This window comes from Taudactylus pleione, unplaced genomic scaffold, assembly GCF_031769625.1.
Source record: "Taudactylus pleione unplaced genomic scaffold, aTauple2 ptg000007l, whole genome shotgun sequence".
Classification (NCBI taxonomy): Eukaryota; Metazoa; Chordata; class Amphibia; order Anura; family Myobatrachidae; genus Taudactylus; species Taudactylus pleione.
In genome coordinates this window covers 73,299-95,044 of record NW_028284410.1, presented here as the reverse complement: position 1 = coordinate 95,044, position 21,746 = coordinate 73,299, and the positions used below count along the sequence as shown (strand labels likewise).

General features: G+C 47.8%; 1 protein-coding gene and 1 non-coding gene across 3 annotated transcripts in view; both read left to right on the top strand.

Annotated features, from left to right (window-relative positions):
- The window catches only part of ZMYM4 (zinc finger MYM-type containing 4), a 196,205-nt gene that overhangs the window by 137,791 nt on the left and 36,668 nt on the right, over nucleotides 1-21,746 (top strand). For both annotated transcript variants that reach the window (XM_088460608.1, XM_088460607.1), the window contains exons 15-18: nucleotides 635-664; nucleotides 1,007-1,153; nucleotides 9,454-9,491; nucleotides 9,580-9,724. In XM_088460608.1, coding sequence (XP_088316734.1) covers nucleotides 635-664; nucleotides 1,007-1,153; nucleotides 9,454-9,491; nucleotides 9,580-9,724 — 360 coding nt within the window. The remainder of the gene's footprint in view (nucleotides 1-634; nucleotides 665-1,006; nucleotides 1,154-9,453; nucleotides 9,492-9,579; nucleotides 9,725-21,746) is intronic.
- Nucleotides 4,113-4,277, top strand: LOC148542832 (U1 spliceosomal RNA). Its single transcript, XR_015875762.1, has one exon. It is a non-coding gene; the product is annotated as a U1 spliceosomal RNA (small nuclear RNA).

Here is a 21,746-nt window from a genome sequence, read left to right as displayed (position 1 = left end):
GCGCCCATGTCATTATCGGTGCTCCGATCTTAAATATAGGCGCGCCAATGTGCAGGAGATGTATGAACGGTCAGTGGCACTGACCGTTCCGACAGCTGTAGCTTTTGATATCGACCGCTGCAGCTGTCGTTCCCTTATCACCATAGTAGGGACAGCACTGTTTCTGGTTCCGGCGGCTGCCAGGCTCCAGGTTGCATCAGAGTTGGCCGGGAGGTGCGACACAGCGCATACGCACTAGGCGGATACGCTGTAGGCTCTGGCTGGGATCGTTGGAGGGGGGGGGGGTGTTGAAACACTTTTACTGTGTTTTTTTTTTTTTTTTTATACGGGCGCTTAGCACCAAAACTTGTGCTGGAGCATATAAAGGTCTGTGAAGAGGGGGAACTGGCCACAGCCCATCAGTTAGTTGACTTTTCTAAGTAATAGGAAGAGCAGAAACCCCATGAAATAGTATGTGGAATCGTGTGGGACATTTTCTGTACTTTTTAAATTTTGTCACTGTGCACAGAATTCTTTGTTTTTTTCTTTAGCTTTAAATAGAACTTTAATCAGTAAAATGAGTTTGATTTTCTATAAATATTGATTAAAATATTTAGGCTAAGTCATCCCATAAAAACCTTACTTTCTCTTTCAGCCAACTGGGGGACAGACACAGCACTCGAAGGTAAGCTCTACCAAAAAAGAAATAGAACTCCATCTATGTTAGCTTAACTTCCTTCTACTGCAAGATACATTTTATAAGACTCCAGTAACAGACTCTAGTTGGCGATGCCTCTACTGTCCAAGATATGCTGTAATGAAATGTTTTATGATGCCTGTTTTTTCCAAATTGATTCTCTGTTTTATTCAACATGTATAGCTCTACAAACACTGTTTACCATGGCTTCCCTTTGAGGAATTACTGTGCACCCACTACTTCAGGCTCTAGGCATATGCGATAGTAGGTGCTGTTGTCTTTACCTGTGTTGTGAAATAGTTCAGTATAAAGTCATTTTGTTTGTTTCAGCATCCAATGTTCCCATGGTCCAAGCAGTCCCAGCTTCCACAGGCTCATCTGGAGCTAAGGAATCTACTCCAGTGATTGCCAATGTAGTATCGCTTGCAAGTGCCCCTGTAGCACAGCCCACCGCAAACTCTACCAATGTTTTACAAGGTAACATTTTAGGTTTGACTTTGCTGGACAGTCTTGTCTGTCGTGTATTCAAAGCAGATGCTTGGACTTTATAGCCTAGAAATATGGTAAAATAAATATTTTAAATTATCCCCCTGTACTGTCCATTGCTATATGGAATGGCTGCATAATCATGCCTGATACAGTTCTGCTATTAAGCAAGTTTTCATTTTAGGAAGTCACACTTATTTAATAATTGTGGTTACTCGATCCAATTTTTTACCTTTTTTTTTTTTTCTTCAGGGTCCATAGGGCTCCACCATGGGGTGTAGGTCGGACCTGGAGGACCAGACACCAACAGCAAACTTTTTAAATCCCAGGATGCTCCGGACCTTCCCCCCTATACCCCGCCCACAGGGCAACTCTGTTTCGTTGGTGTCTGGCAGGAGCTGGGTCACCATTTTTAACAGTGGAGCTGCTTTAAGCAGCCCAAGCTGCTTATTTGGATTTATTTTAATTTCTAGTTATTTTACTACTGAGCAGCAGCGTGATACAGTCCCTTGGACGTCTGCACTGTGGCTCTGTGACGCCAGCCCTCAGCTAGGTACTCCAGACGGGGCTCTGAGGGGGACTAGCTAGCAGGCTCCCCGGACCCTAGACTGCAGCCCGGTATCCAGGGGACAGGGAAGGCGGATTCCCGCTTGCGGGGACCCGCGTCTCTGCGCAGTCTTGCCTCCGCTCTCAGGAGAGGCGCTGATGTGGACACTGGTACGCCCAGGACTCCACTATCCAATTAGCTGCGGCTAATTACCTCGCCCGGGGCTATCCAATTAGCCCTGATGAAGGCACTTATCATTTTTTTTTGTTTGTTTCTCCTTCATCCACTAGGGGACACTGGAGTTCAAGACAGTGGGGTATAGACGGTGGTAGAGTAGAGCCTGGCACTTTAAATAATTCAGAAGTGTGACTGGCTCCTCCCCCTCTATGCCCCATCAGCCCCAGTTTTAGAAATGAGCCGGTCACATAGGGCTGAGCTCCAGCCCACACTTAGTAATTTTACTTTTATTTTAACTTTATTTATTTTCATAGCTTCAACAAGCATTGAGGACAGGCTGACAGAGTGCTGCGTCTGTCAGCCTGCTACATGGAGGCATCAGGAGGACCCGCCACCACTAATAAAGAGTGCGTGTCCGGGTCCCAGGCACCCTGGCAGTAGCTCAGGGAGGGACACGCCACAGCTTAATATAGAAGCTGTGTCCGTGCTTCCCTATGCCTAGCCGCAGTCCTGATGCCAGCAACTGGTAAGTATAGCTCTGTTCCCCTGACTAGCGGGGGACTGAGTTAGATCTGCGGCCCCTCCGCCCCCTCCCAGGCTCATACAGTCCTGGATTCCTGTTATAACGCCGCTAGCGTTATTACAAGGGGCGGAGCTACCGCGCATATAGCGCGGATACCCATCAAGGGAGACTGTTCAGACAGTCTGTAATTACATAGGTGCGCTGTGCACTGCCCTGCTACGAGCTGCTGGCGCATCTCTTAACATCCCTGCACTGCTGAGTCAGCGCTGGCTCACTTAAGAGTCTGACAGCGCTGTGTGACTGCTGCCGATGTGATCTCCTCCTCCCTCTGCTCTATGCCATAGTGGTGAGCAGCAGGGGTTAGTTTATTGCCGGTCAAGACCGGATGCAGTTAGCGCCGGGGCTCTACTCCCGGCAGTGAGGGGGCGTGGCTTAGGTCCGGCAGCCGTTACTGCTCCCGGGGAGCAGGCGCCGCATATTTTTTCTAGCCTCTCAGTTGGCGCGCACTACAGCGCAGGCATATGCAGAGACTGTCACTGTACAGAATACAGGCAGTCTGTAACTTTGCAGAGGCAGCTGCTTGCAGTGCAGGGAGAGGCGTAGAAGTTTGTGCCTGAAGACGCTGCACTCACTGTACCGCTGCTGGAGTTAGTTCCAAGCACATTTGTCTACCTATGACATAATGCAATATGGGTAGCTTTGTATACATGCCTACATGAGTTAAGTGTATGTATGAGTATATATGTGTATATATACGGGGCTTTCCTGCTTATATATACTGTCTGTTAAAACCAGTTTTGTTCTATTGATGTTTCCAATGATAAAGCGTGGTGGAATACGCTGCGATATATAAGAACTGTTAATAAATATATAGATGAAGAGGACCTATGTGTATAGTCTTCCCTGTGCATAGCTGTAGAATCTAGATAGAACCTAGTTTGGTCTCTATTATAGTACAATGCTGAGGCATACTGAGCTGATTACAAATTATGCACGCAGTGTAGCAGTCTTCCTGCTTACTTAGTCACGCAGCGGAATGGTCCATATAGAACTTGGCTCATCTCTGTAGTTCCTATATGGTGGTCAGATTCCAGCAATGAACTTGTTAGTACTTTATCTAGCAGTAATGTACTTCTATTCTGTAGGGGAGAGCACTTCAAAACTGTCGACCCCATAACTATCCTAACTGCTGCCCTACGTCATTGTGATGTCACTGTGTAGAGATAGTTGCGACTATTTTACAATTGTCTATCTCAAGATGGCTGCTGGAGTCTGTTTGATTAGGAAATTAATCAGTACTCACTAATGTCAGATGTTATTGAAGCAGTACCTCTACATATCATGGGACCCGCAGCCACTATTATAGAGTGAGTGTCTGGACCCCTGACACTAGCTCAGGGAGGAACATGCCGCAGCCTAATACAGAGGCTGTGTCCATGTCACTTTGCCCTCCGCATGACAAATATGCCTGTATACGTTAAATATAATGCAATATACTTCATTGACCTGAGGTTGTCCTTTTGATCCCCACTTTGAAAAGGTGGGTTCAACTGGAGCTCAAATGGCTCACCTGATAAGGCAAGGGCAGAAGGCTCCCAGGATCTATACCAGTCTGGGACAGCGCGCTGCTAAAATATCAGGCCTACAGAGGATGGACACACGGCACATCAGCAGTCTCCCTGCGTGGAGGTAAGCCACAGTTCATACTTACCTGGCAGGGGAGATACCAAGATCACAAAGGTGTTTCTCCCAGGGCGAGGCGCATCCATTGCACTCTGGGTGTGCTGACCCCCGATGATTTCTCAAAATGCGGAAATCTCGACTGCATAATTTGTGGAAGTGGGGGACTGCGTTCACGCTTTCTCCTGGATAAATTATCGTTACCTGTGACCTTGTATGAGGGTACATGTATACAATATATATATGTGTATATATATATATATATATATATATATATATATATATATATGTATGTATGTATCGCTTCTTATCCTTGCCATAAAGGCAAAGGTAGGATTTGTTCTTATCAGTTTTATATCTAATACCTTGCATATTTTAAAAAGAAAGATACTGCAATTGGAGGCTGGACTCTCCTGCTGCGGTGGGTTGGTACAACAACTTCGATTTACACATACTATGTATGAATGTATTTGTTATATGTGTGGGTATGCCTATGCTTCCGCAATCATTAGGTTACCTCTAATTCCACAGATGGGAAGCCAGCTGTGATTACCAGAAGCTGTAGGCTATAATATATTATATTGGCTCTATAGACTAGAGTCATGTTCTGCAGTTTACATTGTGATAGTCGCAATTCCCTAAGGCATGGCTTCTAATATGGACCATATACTTGTCTGGGAGCCTTCTGGTAGTCCACACATGTATATAAGATAGGCACTTACACCCTTCTGGGGTTACAGTTTTGTTCCTGTCAGTTTATATCTACAGCGCCCCCTTTTCGGGGGAGTTATTATTATTACAATGTATGTGTATATAGGTATATGTATATATACTCGCTTTGACAAAGGGGCACGTATCCCCCGAAACGTCGGCCTGTTTGTTTCAACATAGTTTAGATATACCTTTTTGATCACTATTTAAGTCTCGGAGTGCCGCTATTTGTGGTTCCTACTATGTATATATTTATATATTATATAGAGCATAATGATCTCCTGGTGCAGGAGTCTGACAAGTATACTTACTATGTTGACTTCTCATGCAACTATTTGTCTAAGTGTACGTGTGTATGTATACCAATATATTCATGTTCCTCGTATGACTACTTCCTAATAATTGGGAAACACCTGTTTTTTTTTTTAGCCCTAACTGGGGTTTTCTTTACAGATATATCCCTTCTTACTTGGGATAATTATTGCATTCTATGTCTATGTACAGGTACCTTTCTCTGTATAGGTTCCTGTACTCCATATTATTGTTTAGTCGCATATCTCAATAAAATGAGGCTATAAAGTGGCCCCTGGGTACATTCCTATCAGTACATAAAAATCCAGATTCTATTCCATCCTCAGGGCTTACTTGGTTAAATGACAACAGACCACACTTCTGCTCCTGTACCTGAAGGTCTAGGGCCACCCGCCGAATAGGCAGGGTCAGGCCTGGCTTGATTAGATTGGTGGGTATCCAGTAAATCATGGGCCCTGCGGTTCAAGTTTAATCCCTCATTGTGAACACTATGATTGTCAAGGGTCACTGGTGGGATCCATCATCAAATATGTAATATTGCTATGTGTATCTTGACCAGTACAGGGTCTTATTTAATTCTTTCACTATCCCGCCTCTTGACTAATACGCACTTAACCATTATAAGTGTTAATGTACTAATACTTACTCTAGCAGACCGTGCTTGGGGTATATGTATAATCTATATAAGGATACACATCCCTAATGGAACAAGCTCAGGTATAGAGTCCTGTAGTACGACCTTCTTGTTACCACTAACATTTTGCTAGTTTTCTACAGTCTCTCCTACGGCAACATCGCCAGACTGAAGACTGTGCTATGGAGCATTGGTTTTTAGCCCACTGAAGCTACTCTCTATTCCCGATGTGACGGGTTGCTGTGAGATGGAGATGGTCAGTGACATTCTACATAGTTTCTAGAGGGCTTCTGATTGCTCACAGGTAAGCGGTACCCCACTATTGCCTCGGAAGATGCTCAGATTTCATGCAACCTGACACGACATAGCCGTTATTCTCCCTTATGCATCCTAGCTGCAGACTTTGTAGCCATCCACTCTTTTTAGCAGTAGGCTCTACACTTTAGAGCTTTCCTGGCGTGCATAGTTCCAACATTGAGAATGTCACTTTATTCTTCTGTTGGGGTTATAATGGACTGTGAATGTAGTGCCTTGGGGGTTATGCACTTCTTTATATTAAAGCGTGACAGTCATTATGTTCCACGCAGGGGGCCTGGTTGGTTTTCCTGTTCAGTACTGTGAATATTTTCATCACACTGACAGGTACCTGATGGGTACCTCTATGGTTGTCCTAGTTCTGTAGCCTTGCTGTATGGTTGCTTCCCTATATTGGTAGCTCTCACTGGGTGACTGTTGCATCCGTGCTCTTTAACTGCTAGGGTAACTGGGTTGTTTTTATACTATGTTCAGGACAGCAGTTGATACTGCCTACGCACTTCCATCATGTTGGATGTTGTTTGGAGTTTGTTGCTGTGGGTTTCTTTTCAGGTCGGCACAGTGGCTTGTGCTGTAAGGTCTCCACCTGGGATGCCCCATACACTAATTCGAGACCCGCCCCAGGCAGTAGTAACCACTCAATAGGCAGACAACTGATGGGCTGCCAGACATTCTGCCAGTGGTCTGGTATGGGGATTTACAGCTGCAAGGTTTCAGTTGCTGTTTTTCCCTCTGTTTCTGAGTTGATTGTACTGCTGTCTGATGCTCTGAAAGGAATTGTGGTCTCGATTCTTTCAGAGCTGCCTCTGCCTCATGTCATTGGGATCTCTATCCTTATTGGAGACTTCTATGGTTTCACTCTGGTTGCCAACCTTGTAGTAGTTGGACCTCAAGAATGGTCCAGGGCGACTGTTCGGTCTTGTCTTTTGCTCCCTGTATACTCTTGTTAGGAGTCTGTGGACAGGATCAACTCTGTATCTGTAGATTGGTATTGTTATATGTATAACTATATGAGTTATATCCAGCAGTGCTGGGATTCTGCTGTCTCCAAATTATACAGCTTCTCATGTTCAACTCTGGTTCGTGCTTGGTCTGTTTCGGCTGAGCTTACGGTGTTCAGCTGTTTTCATCTGCGGTTGTTCTCTTGCTAGCAGTATTCCATTCGATTTACGCTGTAAGGTGTGGATTTTCTATGGCTGTTTAGCAAGGAGCCTTGATTGTCTCCTCTGCTCTACAACACTTGATCTTCAGCTCTTGCCTTTCCATTAGGCCTACGGTTCTTGGTGATCCCGGTTTTCGGTTTTGCCAAGGATTCGGCAAGTTCTCCGCGCTTCCCACCCGGGAGGTTGGCTTTGGGACGTCCCCACTGTCTTGAACTCCAGTGTCCCCTAGTGGATGAAGGAGAAAACTGGATTTTGGTACTTACCGATAAATCCCTTTCTCCGATTCCACAGGGGACACTGGACGCCCGCCCAGCGCTGCGTACCTGCCATTTTGTTTGGTTTCTTATAAGGTTGTGTGACTGCATGTGTTCCCTGCAGTTGGTTCCTCTGTTCTCCCTCATTCGGTCTTGTTCCGTTCTGTGGTCCTCTCCTTCTCCTCGTTTTCCTATGGTCCTCCGTCTCCTCTCGGGCTCAGTTCTTAAACTGGGGCTGATGGGGCATAGAGGGGGAGGAGCCAGTCACACTTCTGAATTATTTAAAGTGCCAGGCTCTACTCTACCACCGTCTATACCCCACTGTCTTGAACTCCAGTGTCCCCTGTGGAATCGGAGAAAGGGATTTATCGGTAAGTACCAAAATCTTGTTATTTTTTTTTTAGGACCTGAGGGGTTCCGAAAAAGAATCCACGATAATATCACGTTTTTTCGCCTAAAAAAAGGCGAAAACACATAGGTCTGCAAGCTTATCGCGGCACCTATGTGTTTTTGGGAGAACTATTCTATTTTTTCGACCAAAATAATAGGACAGGATAGGGTGAAGAAAAACATAATCGTCGTAAAATCCCTGGTTTTTTTGCCCGTCGTAGGGTTCAGTTAGCGCCTGAACAATGTTCGGGGCTAATTGGATACCGCTCTTAATGAGGAAATTGTGGTTCTGGCCTTTCTATCACCAGACCTCTTGGCAGGTGAGGCCTCTTTGGATGTGGTACGTGCTCTGAAGATCTACATGGACCGTACTATTTCTATCAGGAAATCGGACTCCCTCTTTGTCCTGTATGGGAAGGCATGGCCAGCTAACAAACTGACTCTGGCCAGATGGATTCACATGACTATCTCTCAGGCTTATATGCAGACTGGCCTTCCTGTGCCGGCTACAGTATCTGCTCATTCTACGCGCTCTGTGGGTCCCTCATGGCGCCTCTGCTGAACAGCTATGCAAGGTGGCTACGTGGTCTTCTGTCCACACCTTTTTTAGGTTTTATGCCTTTGATACATTTGCCTCTCAGGATGCTTCCTTCGGGTATAGGGTTCTCCTATCAGCTCAGGAGCGTCCCCACTCTTGAACAACTGCTTTGGGACATCCCCATTGTCTCCCCTGTGGAGCCCTATGGACCCTGAAGAAGAAAAGGAAAGCTTTGGTAATACTTATCCTTGTTAAAGCTTTTTCTTCGAAGTCCATAGGGTCCACCAGACAGAATGGAGTTCAAATGCCGGCAGCTGCCCGACCGGATGAAAATTCCATCACAGGCAGTCAAGTATTCTAACCCCCAACCCTAACCCTCCCTTAGTGGTGCCTAATCTCCCCTACCGCTCCCTGAACCTAACCCTCCCGGGGGGTGCCTAAACCTCCCACCTAGGAGTGCCTAACCATAACCCCCCAAACTTAACCCCGCTAACTGCCCTAAACCTAACCTGTCCCCCCTCCCCACGGCTAACAGGATGGGCACCCCGGACTTACCTCGTTCGGGCACGTGTCGGCCTGGATTCCGGCGTCTGTATTTCGATGCCTATCATAAATCCCTAGCCGGCGGTCTGCTGTTAGGCTGGTGACCAGCGGCCATATAACTACATTCCAACAGGACACCCGCCCTGACTAACCTGGCTTCTATGGGTTTCTTCTCTTGGTCACTTGTTTCTTTCTCTGTGTGAGTGTGATTCTTCAGTGTACCAGTCTTCCTTCTCTCCTGTCCTGCTCCTGCCTTGGGCTTGTTAACAAACTGAGTTGCCCTCAGGCTCTGGGCGAGGTATAGAGGGAAGGACCGTAGCATCCTGGGATTGAAAAGCTTTGGTGTTGGTGTCCGGTCCTCCATTTCCCACCTACACCCCATTGTCTCTCCTGTGGATCCTATGGATTTCAAAGAAAGAGAATTAACAAGGGTAAGTTTTACCGTAACACTCCTTATTTACTCCTTCCTATAGTTAATTATTTGTTCCCTTTTTTGTTTTTTAGGTGCTGTTCCAACCGTAACAGCAAAAATAATTGGGGATGTAAGTTACTGCATATACATAAAGCCTTGGAGATGCCTTTTTTTTATTTTATTTGTAATTGACTGTGTACATTGTTGATCTCTTCCAGGCAAGTACCCAAACAGATGCACTGAAACTCCCTTCCTCACAGCCACCACGACTCCTCAAGAACAAGGCCCTACTCTGCAAGCCAATTACACAAACCAAGGCCACCTCGTGCAAACCTCACACACAGCACAAGGAGTGTCAGACAGGTATCGTGAAGAGTTTTCACAAATTAGTTTGCTAGGATCTTCATTTAGAAAAAAAACCAATATAAGTCTGCTGTTGTGTGTTTGTCCGGATGGGCTTACATTGCCACTCTGTCTGCAGGAAAGTGGTTTGGAGACTTGCATTTCCTTTTTCCTGCCTTTACTGACCACTCCTACTGTTACTCTGCCACCTGACAACCTTTGACTGTGGGTGCCCATTTCTCAGTTGTAGATGATTAGTTGCTGCTAGGCCCTTTCACTAGTACCTGGAATTACTTAAGTCTGGTTAAACCTTTAACCCTCTCACCCAAATTACAGTTAAAGTGCTGTGATGTCTAGCTTCCACCCTCCAACCTAATATTACCTCTAGAGAATTTGGGGGCCATACAGATGTATCCTCCCTCATCTTTGCTGCAGTCGTGTCAAGCAGCCACTGCTGGCGCAGGGAGTCTAATTTGTTTGTGCCGATGATGCATCTGATTTGCAGTACGATGCGACTAGGAAGCACCAAGAGATTAATTTGATATGTGACACTTGTATATGTGTGTGTGATTTAGTCTCCCAATCATCATGCGAAGTGCTACGATGCAGTAGGCTTAACTTTTTTCCACGCCAAGTGCCATTTACGTTCTTTGTTGCACACAGATTTACAAGTGTCATATATTATGATAACCACCACATTCTCCTGGTGCTTTCTAGTCGCATCGAAATGAAATGTAGACTCATTTCCAGCACAAAGATGCCCGACGCTAGCAGATTTGCACAGGACCTGACGGCTCACTCACGTCAGGCATATATCGCGCTGCATGGCGTATTGAGGCTAGATGAGCAAGGACACATCTGTTGCTGCTCTGAAGAGGCAGTATGTCTGTAGGATTTATTATAATCCAGGAGGTTCCAGCACAAGCCCTTATATCGCCACTATTCTGGGGAAAAAGTGTGGCAAACTGAAAGCAGTGTGGCACAACAACAATGTCAGAGATGACCACTACCACTGTTAAAACATATTTTGTATTGCATGTGTTTTTTTTTTTGTTTTTTAAATATCTTTATTTGACGCATCAGTTGTATTACATACATTTCAAATTAAACCAGTTTAAAATACATTTGAACCCCAGCATGCCAGTGTACTTTAAGTACCTGTGGAGTTTTACATTTTGTTGGGGTGCAGCCCTTTGTAGCTAGATTAGTTTTGTTTTATTTGTAAGTTTTTCTTTTCTCTCTAGTAAGGTTGGCTGTCAGTGCACAGTGGGAGTGCAGCGGCTGAAGGGAGCTGACTCAGCTTGCAGCATGGCAGGTGGAGGGGAGTGAGCTGACCAGCGGTAATCTCCCTCTTTCACCCTCCGGTCTTATCTGAGACCGCCTGGACCCAAGGACAGGGCGCACTCTCACCATTTTAGAGGGTACAGAACGGCAATAGGCAACCTATGTCCAGGGCCATACCAATGTTTTCTCCCCAGGTGGGGCAGAGTAACACCGGAGGACGAAGATTGGAGCCAGAGCCTGTCGGTGCTGGTCTCCCCCCTGCATAGCTGCAGCGACTGGTACGGCCGAGTTTGCTGCGTAGGACGCTGGAGCAGCCATCCACACTCCTCTCATCTGGCTCTGCAGGCGTTGCTTTTTACTCGTGCCCAATGTAATATTACATTACTGTGTGGACTCTGGGATGTTGTGCAGAGAGTGTTGGACGGGGCGTGGTGATGCACAGGTGTTGTGAGGTGCCTTGTCTGCACTGGCGGAGCTGGCTTGGGCACAGGCTCTGAGTCGTCTGTCTCCTTTTTGGCGAAGCTTGTAGAGCTTCATTGAGAGGAACAAGAAAACAAGAGATATGGTAAGAACTTACCTTTGTTATCTCTGTTTCTACGAAGTCCATAGGGTCCACAGGGTTGACCTTGGGGTATAGGTTGGGAACCAAATCCGGGCACCACGCAGTTAAAGCTTTTAGCTCCCAGGATGCACTTGGGTCCACTCTCCCTATAACCCCGCCCCCCAGCCAGAGGCACCTCAGATTGTAAGTAGCCAAAGGCCGGAGGAGGAGAGAAAAAGAGAGAGAAAACTGGAACACTCTAGAACCATACTCACAGAAAAGGAGACGGGAAGCCGGTGACCAGTAACACAGCCCATATGAAGCCAGGTGCGTCAGGGCGGGCGCCCTGTGGACCCTATGGACTTCGTAGAAACAGAGATAACAAAGGTAAGTTCTTACCATATCTCTTGTTTTCTACTTCAGGGTCCATAGGGGGTCCACAGGGTTGACCTTGGGGATGTCCCAAAGCAGTTCAACCAAGGGTGGGGACGCTCCTGTGCTGAGAGGAGAATCCGTCGCCAAAAAGGAAGCATCCTGAGAGGCAAAGGAAACCAATGCCTAGAACCTTAAAAAGGTATGGACAGAAGACCACGTGGACACCTAGTAAGGCAAAACAGCCGAGGCGCCACGACGAGCCGCCCACGAGGGTTACACGGCCCGAGAAAAAAACAAGCCTCAACGACAGAAATGCCCACCCATGGGTAGGCCCCTGAGGAAGACATACGAGGCCATCCAGTCAACATTTCATTATAGGCCGGCCATCGTTTCCTGTTAAAACCAGAAACCGCAGACCACCAATAAGGAGTCCGCTTACCATAAGGAACTTGAACGGATCACATAAAGCCAAAGAGGCCGGACCACAGTCCATGAGGCCACAACAGCCGAGAGGACTGGGAACTGAATGGCCATACCATAAGTTCCAGAATAATATGGAACCTAAAAACCACTTTAAGAAGAAACACAGGGCGAGAGCAACTCACACCCTGACATGATGCCCTCCAGAAGAGGGAGCCACATGAGAACGCTCCCCATTCAGACACTCTCCTGGTTGATTTAAACACCCTGAGAGAGAGAGAGAGAGAGCTTAAACAATAGACCCTGTAATGGCTATCACAACCAGCGGTTCCATTGACTGTCCCCGGAGGGAACAAAGAACCACTACTAACTCCCCAGGAGTCCCTAGGGAGGACAAGTGGAGACATAATCCAGAAAACACTCCAAAGGATGAACTGGATACCAGAGCGGAGCAATTCCATATCTTAACCATACCGACAGTGTAGAGATCCGCACTGTCAGGAAGGCCAGGCCAAGGGTGAAACCCAAGCCAGCTGGAAGGAATACCAGAATATCTGGAAATCCTGGACACCGGAGGATCGTATCGACAGGTACGATACCATAAGAATTATGTATGCCACAGTCCGTGGCAGATCCCAGCAAAGTCTGGCCTATCTGCTCTAAACATCTCAATGAAGACAGAGCCAGGGAAGCCCGAGGACCACAGTAGGGGCGCAGTTAAAGACAAGCGATCCAGATCCCGGGAAAAACAAGGACCCTGAGACAACAGGTCCAGATAGTGAAGCAGTAGGAACGGAGCATCGAGGAGGAGACTCCGAAAATCTTAGTACCAGTGATGTCTGGGACGACCTGGAGCCCCCAGAAGGAAAGCCCCTCCGTCTCGAATTAAACTTCCGAAGACCTCGAGGAAGAAGGGAGACCGGAGGACACAGGTACACAAAGTGGAAGGACCACTTCACTGACAAAGAGTCACTGAAGGTAGCTTCAGTACTCCTAGAGCTGGACTGTAACACCGGTAATGTGTGATCGAGTCAGAAGGCCATGGGGATCAATCCCCTCAGGGAGGCCCCCTCTGCTCACCAGGAGTTGAAACCTCTCTTGGAGAAGAGACTAGTCCCCGGGATGCACGCTGTGACGGCTGAGGAAGCCCGCTTCCCAATGGAGAGCTCCGGGAATAAACACCGCAGAGTTGGCCAGGAGAAGACCCTTGGACTATGTCAGCATGGGTGACATTCCTAACATTGCCACCCAACTACCAGTGTTGCCTAGATGGAAGCCACTGTTGTGACACTGTCGGACTGAACCTATTCAGGTTTACCGTGACAAATGGGTTAGGCCAGAGTGAAAGTCCAAGACAGCTTAAAGTATCAACAAGGTAAGTGGCAGGGCAGAAGCGACAGACATCCAACTGCCCCGAAATGAATGCGGACCAGACACTGTCTTTAGCAAAGAACACCCTGGACGAGATGGCCATAGCCACCCGGACAGAGACCAACTCGCCTCCGTAGAAAGTATCATCGTTCGAACAGCGATCCGATGGAAAAAACTCAATCCATCTGGAGGGGAGTCAATTATGGCAAGGCCTGGAATGGAACTGAGCACATTCCACCCTACCAAAAGGTAGACACTCTGGTAGACCGCGCATCACAAAGAGTAATGACATATGTCGACTGCGTAGATATCCGCACACTCGAAGTTGAAGAGTGGAGATCTTGTCTTACGCCAGAAAAATTCTCAGATTCTGAGAATCCAGCAGTGCTCCCAGATGAAGAAAACCCTGTGAGGGATGCAGGGAGGACTTTTCTGTGACGAGAAGAAGCCCCGGTTATCCTGACCTGGCGGTAAAGTACCTTGGTGATCCTGCTAAAAGTAGGAGACCGTCCAGAGAAAGGAGCATTCGGATACACTGAACAGGTGAACTGTCAGAAAATCCATAAAGCTGGTAAACCCCGGTGGAGTTGAGGACAGCCCCAAAAGGCAGAGCCCGAAACTTACCAGTGTTGCTGTGGCACAGCAAACCTGAACCCATGCTGATGAGAGGGCTCTGTATGTACCCGTAGGTACGTATCCTGAATACTCGGATATACCATAAAATCCCCAGGTTCCAAACATCGGATGATGGAGCATGGACGATTCCACCTGAGTCAAGGCACCGTTGGAATCTGATTCAGGGATTTGAGACAGAGTATAGGCAAAGGAGGACCAGTCGGTCACCGCCCCAAAAAGAAAGTAGAACAACCAGTCCCTCACTGAGATAGTGAGGTTGGCCGAAATAGCTCTGCTTACCACAAAGACTGTATAGCTTTCTGGGATTGTAAGGCCCTGATCAGTTCTGAAGAAGGGCCCGTGTAACAATGCCTGTGAGGAGGCTGCATGAGCAATGAGAGGCCGTTGAGAATCAGTACCTCACTCTGGAAATTCCCCAGATGTAGACCTGTCCCGTCAGGCTGAGGGTATATCCTCAGGTGTAGAAACAGGGTCGTCCGGAAGTCCAGGACTGCTCGGTACTGGATATGGTGGCCCCCGTGGAGGCCGACAGCCTAGGAAAAAACAGGCCTTTAGGCTGACCCTGAGGACAAAAAGACTTAACAGAGTTAGTCCGAATGTAGTGGGAGTAGCTAAAGACGGTATCTCCCCATTAGTGATACTGCCAATGATGCAACGATCTTGTCAAGGTCAGGACCAAACAAGAACTTCCCCCTGGAAGGAGTGTGCACCTCTACTTTCCCATAACGCAACCATAGGGTACTGCGGCGGATACAGACGCCGCCGAAACCCTGAAAGTTAGAAGACCGGCATCCCATGAGGTAATCCCACATATGACCACTGCATATTTTGTGAGCGGCAAAAAGATATTTGAACCTCAGACGTGTTGGAGGGGAAAAACGTCACAAAAGCATCACCATGCGATGGCCATGGTAGGACGGGCAACAGGCCCTGAAAACGAGTACATTGATTTCAGGCAAAGTTACCACCTACGGATCCGTAAAATTCGTCCAGGCCGGGATGGGAGGCGTATTAATGCCTGTAACCCGATGATTAACATACAAATCCATCCCAGAAGGGGATTTCCATTACTTGTGAGGACCCTCAGGGAATGGGAAACAGGAGGCCTTTGTGACTCCTCGTATCTGGGGACAGCCAGACTCCCGCTATGAGATCCACCCGCTGGGCAGAAAACGGGAGATGTATGATACTGGTGCAGGATCGACATTCTCTATATCCAGAATGAGCCTGGCTACCAGCCCCAAAGCAGGGATAATAATACTTGAGATCGGCTCCCCCCCATGTGAGAGGGAAAGAGCCGAATATACCATCCAGTTCACGGCAGAGCCACTGGTCAGTAACCACAGGGCGTATATCACGCCAATTAGTATTTCGTATAAAACGACATCCACCAGGGTGGCCGTTGTGGTAATCCCTGCAAGGGGAATGACAGACCGATGTGGTATCGGAGGTAATTCATGTACTGTGAAAAACCCCGGCAGGGAGCGATAGTCTGTGACACGGGTAAATTGCAAGAAATTGCGAGATACCCCGAGTTCAAAAGGGCAGTATGGTGAAGTAACTCCAAGCGAGTGACAACAATGGGGCCCGCCCGGCGATCCTCAAAGGAGAGGATCCTGAGAAACAACGCCCTTTAAGGGGGTCGTGCAAGGGGCCCGGCACCAGATGGTGCCGCATACGTAAACCTTTCTGAGTTAAAATCCTCCGCACTAATTCCTGCAGGCTATGACTTGCAGGATAGCAATAATGGGTGCAGTATCGTGTGCAATCTCCTGGTCAGATATATCTGACTATCTTGACGGAAATATTAAGCAGCGCCATACCGGTCCTGACTGACGCTAAGATTAGCTGCAGGAACCCATTATCAGCGTACGCAACTCACAGTTCCATCTAAAATATGGCAACGTGCAGCACGCAACAGTATGTGACAAACCTCACAGATATTAACAAATATATATATGTGAGGTCTCAGAACCACCCCAGGTACACCTGTATTAGGGCAGATAAAGAAAAGGGATAGATATACACTGACAGGTGAGAGAAAAAGCAGACAGTCAGCACTAGCATAAGTCACATACAATGCAGAAAAATATATATACATACATAAGCATGACATATAATATACTGCACAATGTCGCTACATTCAACTGCCCAGATTCAGTGTCTGGGAAGGCTATAGCGCTGTGTACACTCACCCAAATGGCCAGGTACGCAGGGGGACTGGGCTCACTGACATCCTAGGAGTTCTGCAGCACCACAGAGAGAAAATGGCCGCTGGAGACCTCAGAAGAAGCGTGGCCCGCGGAGGAAGCAGCTCAGCGACGCCAGACTGTATTATTGAAAGGCGCGCTGAGCTGAGGGGAGGAGCCGCTAGACAGGGAAGGCTTCCTCCCCTGGCTAGCAATTAACCCCCCGGGATGCCGGCTCCCGCTGCCGCTATAATCCCTGGTGGGCTGTGGACACGCGGGGTATGCCTCCATGGAGGGGGAGCCCGCCGCCACCGCTAGCGCCTCCGGTCTGTCCCCAGAGACCGGAGGCATAAGGCTGCATGTACACGCGGGTCACCGCAAGCGGTGACCACGCGACTTACCTGTCCCCGTCGATCCGGCAGCAGCCCAGGGATTCCTCCAGAGCCCGGCTAGTACAGACTCTGGGGTCCCGCTGCGATCCCCAGATCTGTACTGGCGTCGCAGCGCCGGCGGGGTGTAGGGGCGGCAGCTCAGACGTCCATTGGACAGTCTGATGCTGCCGCTCTGAAGAGTAGTAAAAAAATAATAAAATAAAACTCTTTTAAGCTTAGGGGCTGCTAAGCAGCCCCCCTGCAGTAACGGTGACCCGACTCCGGCCGGGCACCAACTTAAACTGAGGTGCCTCTGGCTGGGGGGCGGGGTTATAGGGAGAGTGGACCCAAGTGCATCCTGGGAGCTAAAAGCTTTAACTGCGTGGTGCCCGGATTTGGTTCCCAACCTATACCCCAAGGTCAACCCTGTGGACCCCCTATGGACCCTGAAGTAGAAAGGGAGACTGCCTTGCTTGGTCGCCTGCTCCTGGTGGTGTGGTTCCACACACTTTGTTTGATCCGCCCTGCCTTAGTACCATGGAGCATACGGTGTCATGATTTGAGAATGTTTCCTCTTCTCTGGAACAGTTTCTCGAGGCTGCATGAATCACATAAGAGTCTTCCTTCTTCCAGGGGTGAATTAGAGGTTTCACATCTGGAAGAAGAGGATGGTGGACTTCCAGATGATGTTGTCCGCCTGGAGTGTGAGGATCTTGAGTTTTCCACGGGCGTGGAAGATCTCATTAATGCGGTGCTGCAGTCTCTGGACTGCTTGAATCTGGATACTCAAGCATCGGCGCAAGAGGATTGTTGCTTTTCCTTCTTTGGATCTCATCATGAGGCCTGGAATATGCTGATAAGACGTTCTTTGTTCCTCGAAAGTTTGCTTCCCTATATCCTCTTCTGTCAGATCATGTGACCAAGTCGGAGCCACCTCCCAAGGTTGACGCTGTTGTGGTGCGTTTAGCTAAGCACACTGCTCTACCGGTTCAGGGCTCGGCGTCCTTTAAGGATCCGCTGGATAAAAAATTGGAAGGTTGTTCCATTTTTAAAGGCACAGAGGTCGTTGTTTGGCCTTTGCTGGCCTCTGCATGGGTCCCCCGTATCATAGAGACATGGACCGACAAACTCATTGCAGGGCTTCAGAGTGATTTGTCCAGAGATTTGTTACTGGACTTTGCGGAATAGCTTTTTGGTGCAGCTGAATATGCGTGTGAGCCTTGCAGGACGATGCTCAGTTAGCTTCCAGGGCTTCGGCTACGGTCGTCTCGGCTCAGAGGGAGGTTTGGCTCTGCACTAGGGACACGGAAACCGAATCCTAGCATTCATTGGAATCTCTTCTCTATCGTGGGGGTGTTCTTTTCGGGCCTGATCTGGATGCTATTATAGACAGAGCAGAAAAGCACCTTTCTTCCTTTGGCTGCACCTTAACAGCTGGGTTCACATCTTTCTAGCTTTTCGATCTTCCTTCAATCAGTCAGCCAGAGTACGTTTTTTTTTTTATCCCTGGCGGGTTCGGCTCCTAGGAGGTAAATTATCTGGTGCCAACAGGTGCTCGGGAACCACGCTTCGGAGAAGCCTGATGGGGTCTTTGCCCACCAGTCCTATAGGTGGGCGCTTACTCCAGTTCAGGGACCAGTGAGTGGAATCGTCTAAGGACTCTCTGGGTGCTGGGCATCATTTCCAGAGGTTATGTCAACCATAGGGGTCTGCTGCCAAGGCGTTTTTTCAACACTGCTCTTCCCCAGGATGCGGAGAAGAGGGTGGCATTAGACTAGGCTGTCACTTCTCTCCTTTCAGAAGAGCTTATTGCCCCGGTTCTGGAAACTGTTTTTTTTTTTTCTCCCAACGTGTTTCTTGTTTGGAAACCAAATGGCTCCTTGTGACTGATTCAATCTTCGCTCCTAATACACCAGGTGGATCATTTTCAGATGTAATTTCTCAAATCAGTGATCCACAGCATAGTGGACAACAAGTTTTTGGCCTTTCTAGACGTCGGACGCATATCTTGAAGTTCCTATTTGGGCAAGTCATCACTCTCTCGTTCTGGTTCACAGTTGGCTTTGCTCACTATAAATTCCGGGCCCTACCATTCAGTTTGGCAATGTCCCCACACATTTTCACAAAACTTATGGCTGTTATGGTGAGCCTACTGTACAAGGAAGGTATTACAATTCTACCTTATTTAGACAATCTTATGAAGGCCCATTCTGCATCTCAGTTACAGGTACATCTTGACAGCACGGTACAGGTACTTCAGGTTTACGGCTGGATCCAGAATTACGAAAAGTCTCACATGATACCTTGCCAGCGCATGCTGTTCCTGGGGGTAGTCTTTGACACCTCTCTACGGCGAGTTTACCTACCAGAGTCTACAGCCCAGACACTCCAGGATTTGGTCACGACGGTACTGTTGATGCCTCATTCTTCAATTTTGCTGTGCATGAAGCTGCTGGGCTTTTCTAGCTTCTCTACCTTCGAGACCATTAAGTACAGCAGGTTCCACTCACGGGAGTTCCAGTGTGAGATTCTCCAAAATTAGTCAGGGAGCACAGAATTCCTTGCATCTCAGTTTCTCATTCTGTCCGCCAGCACTCCTGAATCCCTGCATTGGTGGCTGGTATCCGATCATCTGTTCCAGGGACTATCTAAGGTCTCCCAAGATTGATTAACCACGGACGCGTGGCTCCTCGGTTGGGGTGTCGTGACATTATATCTGCGACTACAGGGTCTTTAGTCATTGTCGAAGACTGCATGATTAATCAATATGCTCAAGCTCCGAACCCTCCTATCTTTCTTAGGTGCCCAATCCATCCTACCCATGCGGTTTCAGTAGGACAATGCCACGGCGGTGTTGTATGTAAATCATCTGGGTGGCACCATGAGCACGGAGGTGATGGCAGAGGTGACCCGCATTCTGTCCTGGGCGGAGGTCTTAAGCGGTCTCTATAGTATTCATGCCAGGTGTGGAAAATTGGGAGGTGGACTTCCTAAGTAGAACCATGTTTCTCCCTTGGGAGTGATCGCTTCATCCGGAGTTTCACAAGTGGGGTCTCATGGCCTCTAGTCTCAACTTCAAGATCCCGCGGTTTTGTGCAAGATCCAGAGACCTGATGGCTTAAGTTGTGGATGCCATGATGGTTGCGTGGAACTTCCACCTGGCGTATCTCTTTCCCCCCAATTCCAATGACCATTTTGGTGCTCAAGGATCAACTGGTAATGGTGATCCTTATAGCTCTAGACAGGTCTTGATTCGCCAACGTTTTCAAGCTGTCGGTAGGTCCTGGGTGGCAGCTTTCAATACAGCCAGATCTGCTGCTGCAGCAGCGTTTGTTATGGTACAAGGATCTTCCTTGATTGGCTTTAACGGCCTGGCTTTTGAGGCCGGCTCTTGAAGGATACAAGTTTTTCACCTTTGATGGTTTGTAATCTGTAACGGGCCCAGAAACCGTTTCGTCCTGCAATTACCACAGGATCTGGAAGATCTACCTCTTGTTGTGCGAAAACCGTGGAGTTCATATTTCCAGGTTTCGCCTTCCTCGTTTTTTAAAGGAGACAGAAAAATAAGTGTGCAATAAAAAATTATAATTAATGTTCAGTAACTTGTCATAAAAAGCTCAAAGCTTACAGCAATGAATATAAACATGAAATAAAACACATTAAATCAAGCATATAAAGGATGAAACATTATTTCTTTTAAGTAGCAATCCTGAAAAAAAAAAAAGCATTTAAAACTGAATATCTGAAAGTACCGTAGCTAACGGAGCCAGATAGATAATATATAGCTGCGTCCGGCTGAAAAGATGTATAGTATGAAATAAAACTATCCGAATTCCTCATCAGTCTAGACGGTTTGGATATGTAATATGATAAAAAATACTCGTGTTTTTTTTTAGTCTGCCATCAAGGAAGTTTGGAGGCCGGTTTACCTGGGATTACTACTTCTCCTTACCAGGCTCTTTTTAAAGTTCTACTGGCTTGCTGGGGTTGCAGGGGGGAGGAACTTAGGTTGTTAAAGCTACAGGTTTAGTTGTAAGTGCGAGCTTCTCCAGTCCAAATCTACAACTCCCCACGGTCCAGTGTTCCCCAGTCTGATTCAGAGAAAACGGATTCAATGCAAGTAAACAAAGATCCCCTTTTTATATGTAACTATATAGTCGCACTGCAACAGCTCTGTTTGAAGCACCAAGCAATTAACCTTTCAGCGCTGCTCTGTCGTATATTAACTGTGTTGGAAGTGGCGACACTGGCTTGTTTAGTTATTTATCCTTTTGAAGATCTTATGTTGGGCTTGCAGCTTTTCTGTTGATTTATAGGACGTGCTAAGGCTGCCTAGAGTGTGGATACCCTAAAGGAGATAACCATCTTCAGCAGTAATTAAGTAATACTGTTTAATTTTTTTTTTCTTTGGGGTCCATAGGTCCACAGAAATTACCTTGGGGTGCACTGGGTCCTCCTCAATATATACCCCGCCCCCGGCTACAGGCAGTTTTTTGTTTGGTGCGAGAAGGCACCTTATTGACGGCGCGTGCTGAGTGAGGGGAAAACCTGAAGCAGCTAAGCATCCGTATAGACGCCCGTGTCGCCGCTCAATCTTCCTTCGCCGGCGCCACAACACCAGTGGTGATTTCGGCGGGCTTAGCCAGCCAAGGGCTGCAACCGGAAAAATCAGGGATGCAGGTTAGTGGTTCCCCCCGCCCGCTGACGCGGGAAACCGTGTGGCAGTCCATGCCTCCGGCAGTGGGGACTCGCTGAGGGACGCTGTTGTGAGGAGCCATGTGCAAACTGTCTCCAACACTATAGACCACCGGCATCATTGGATGTTTTTCGTGCACTACGTATCTATGTAGATCGCA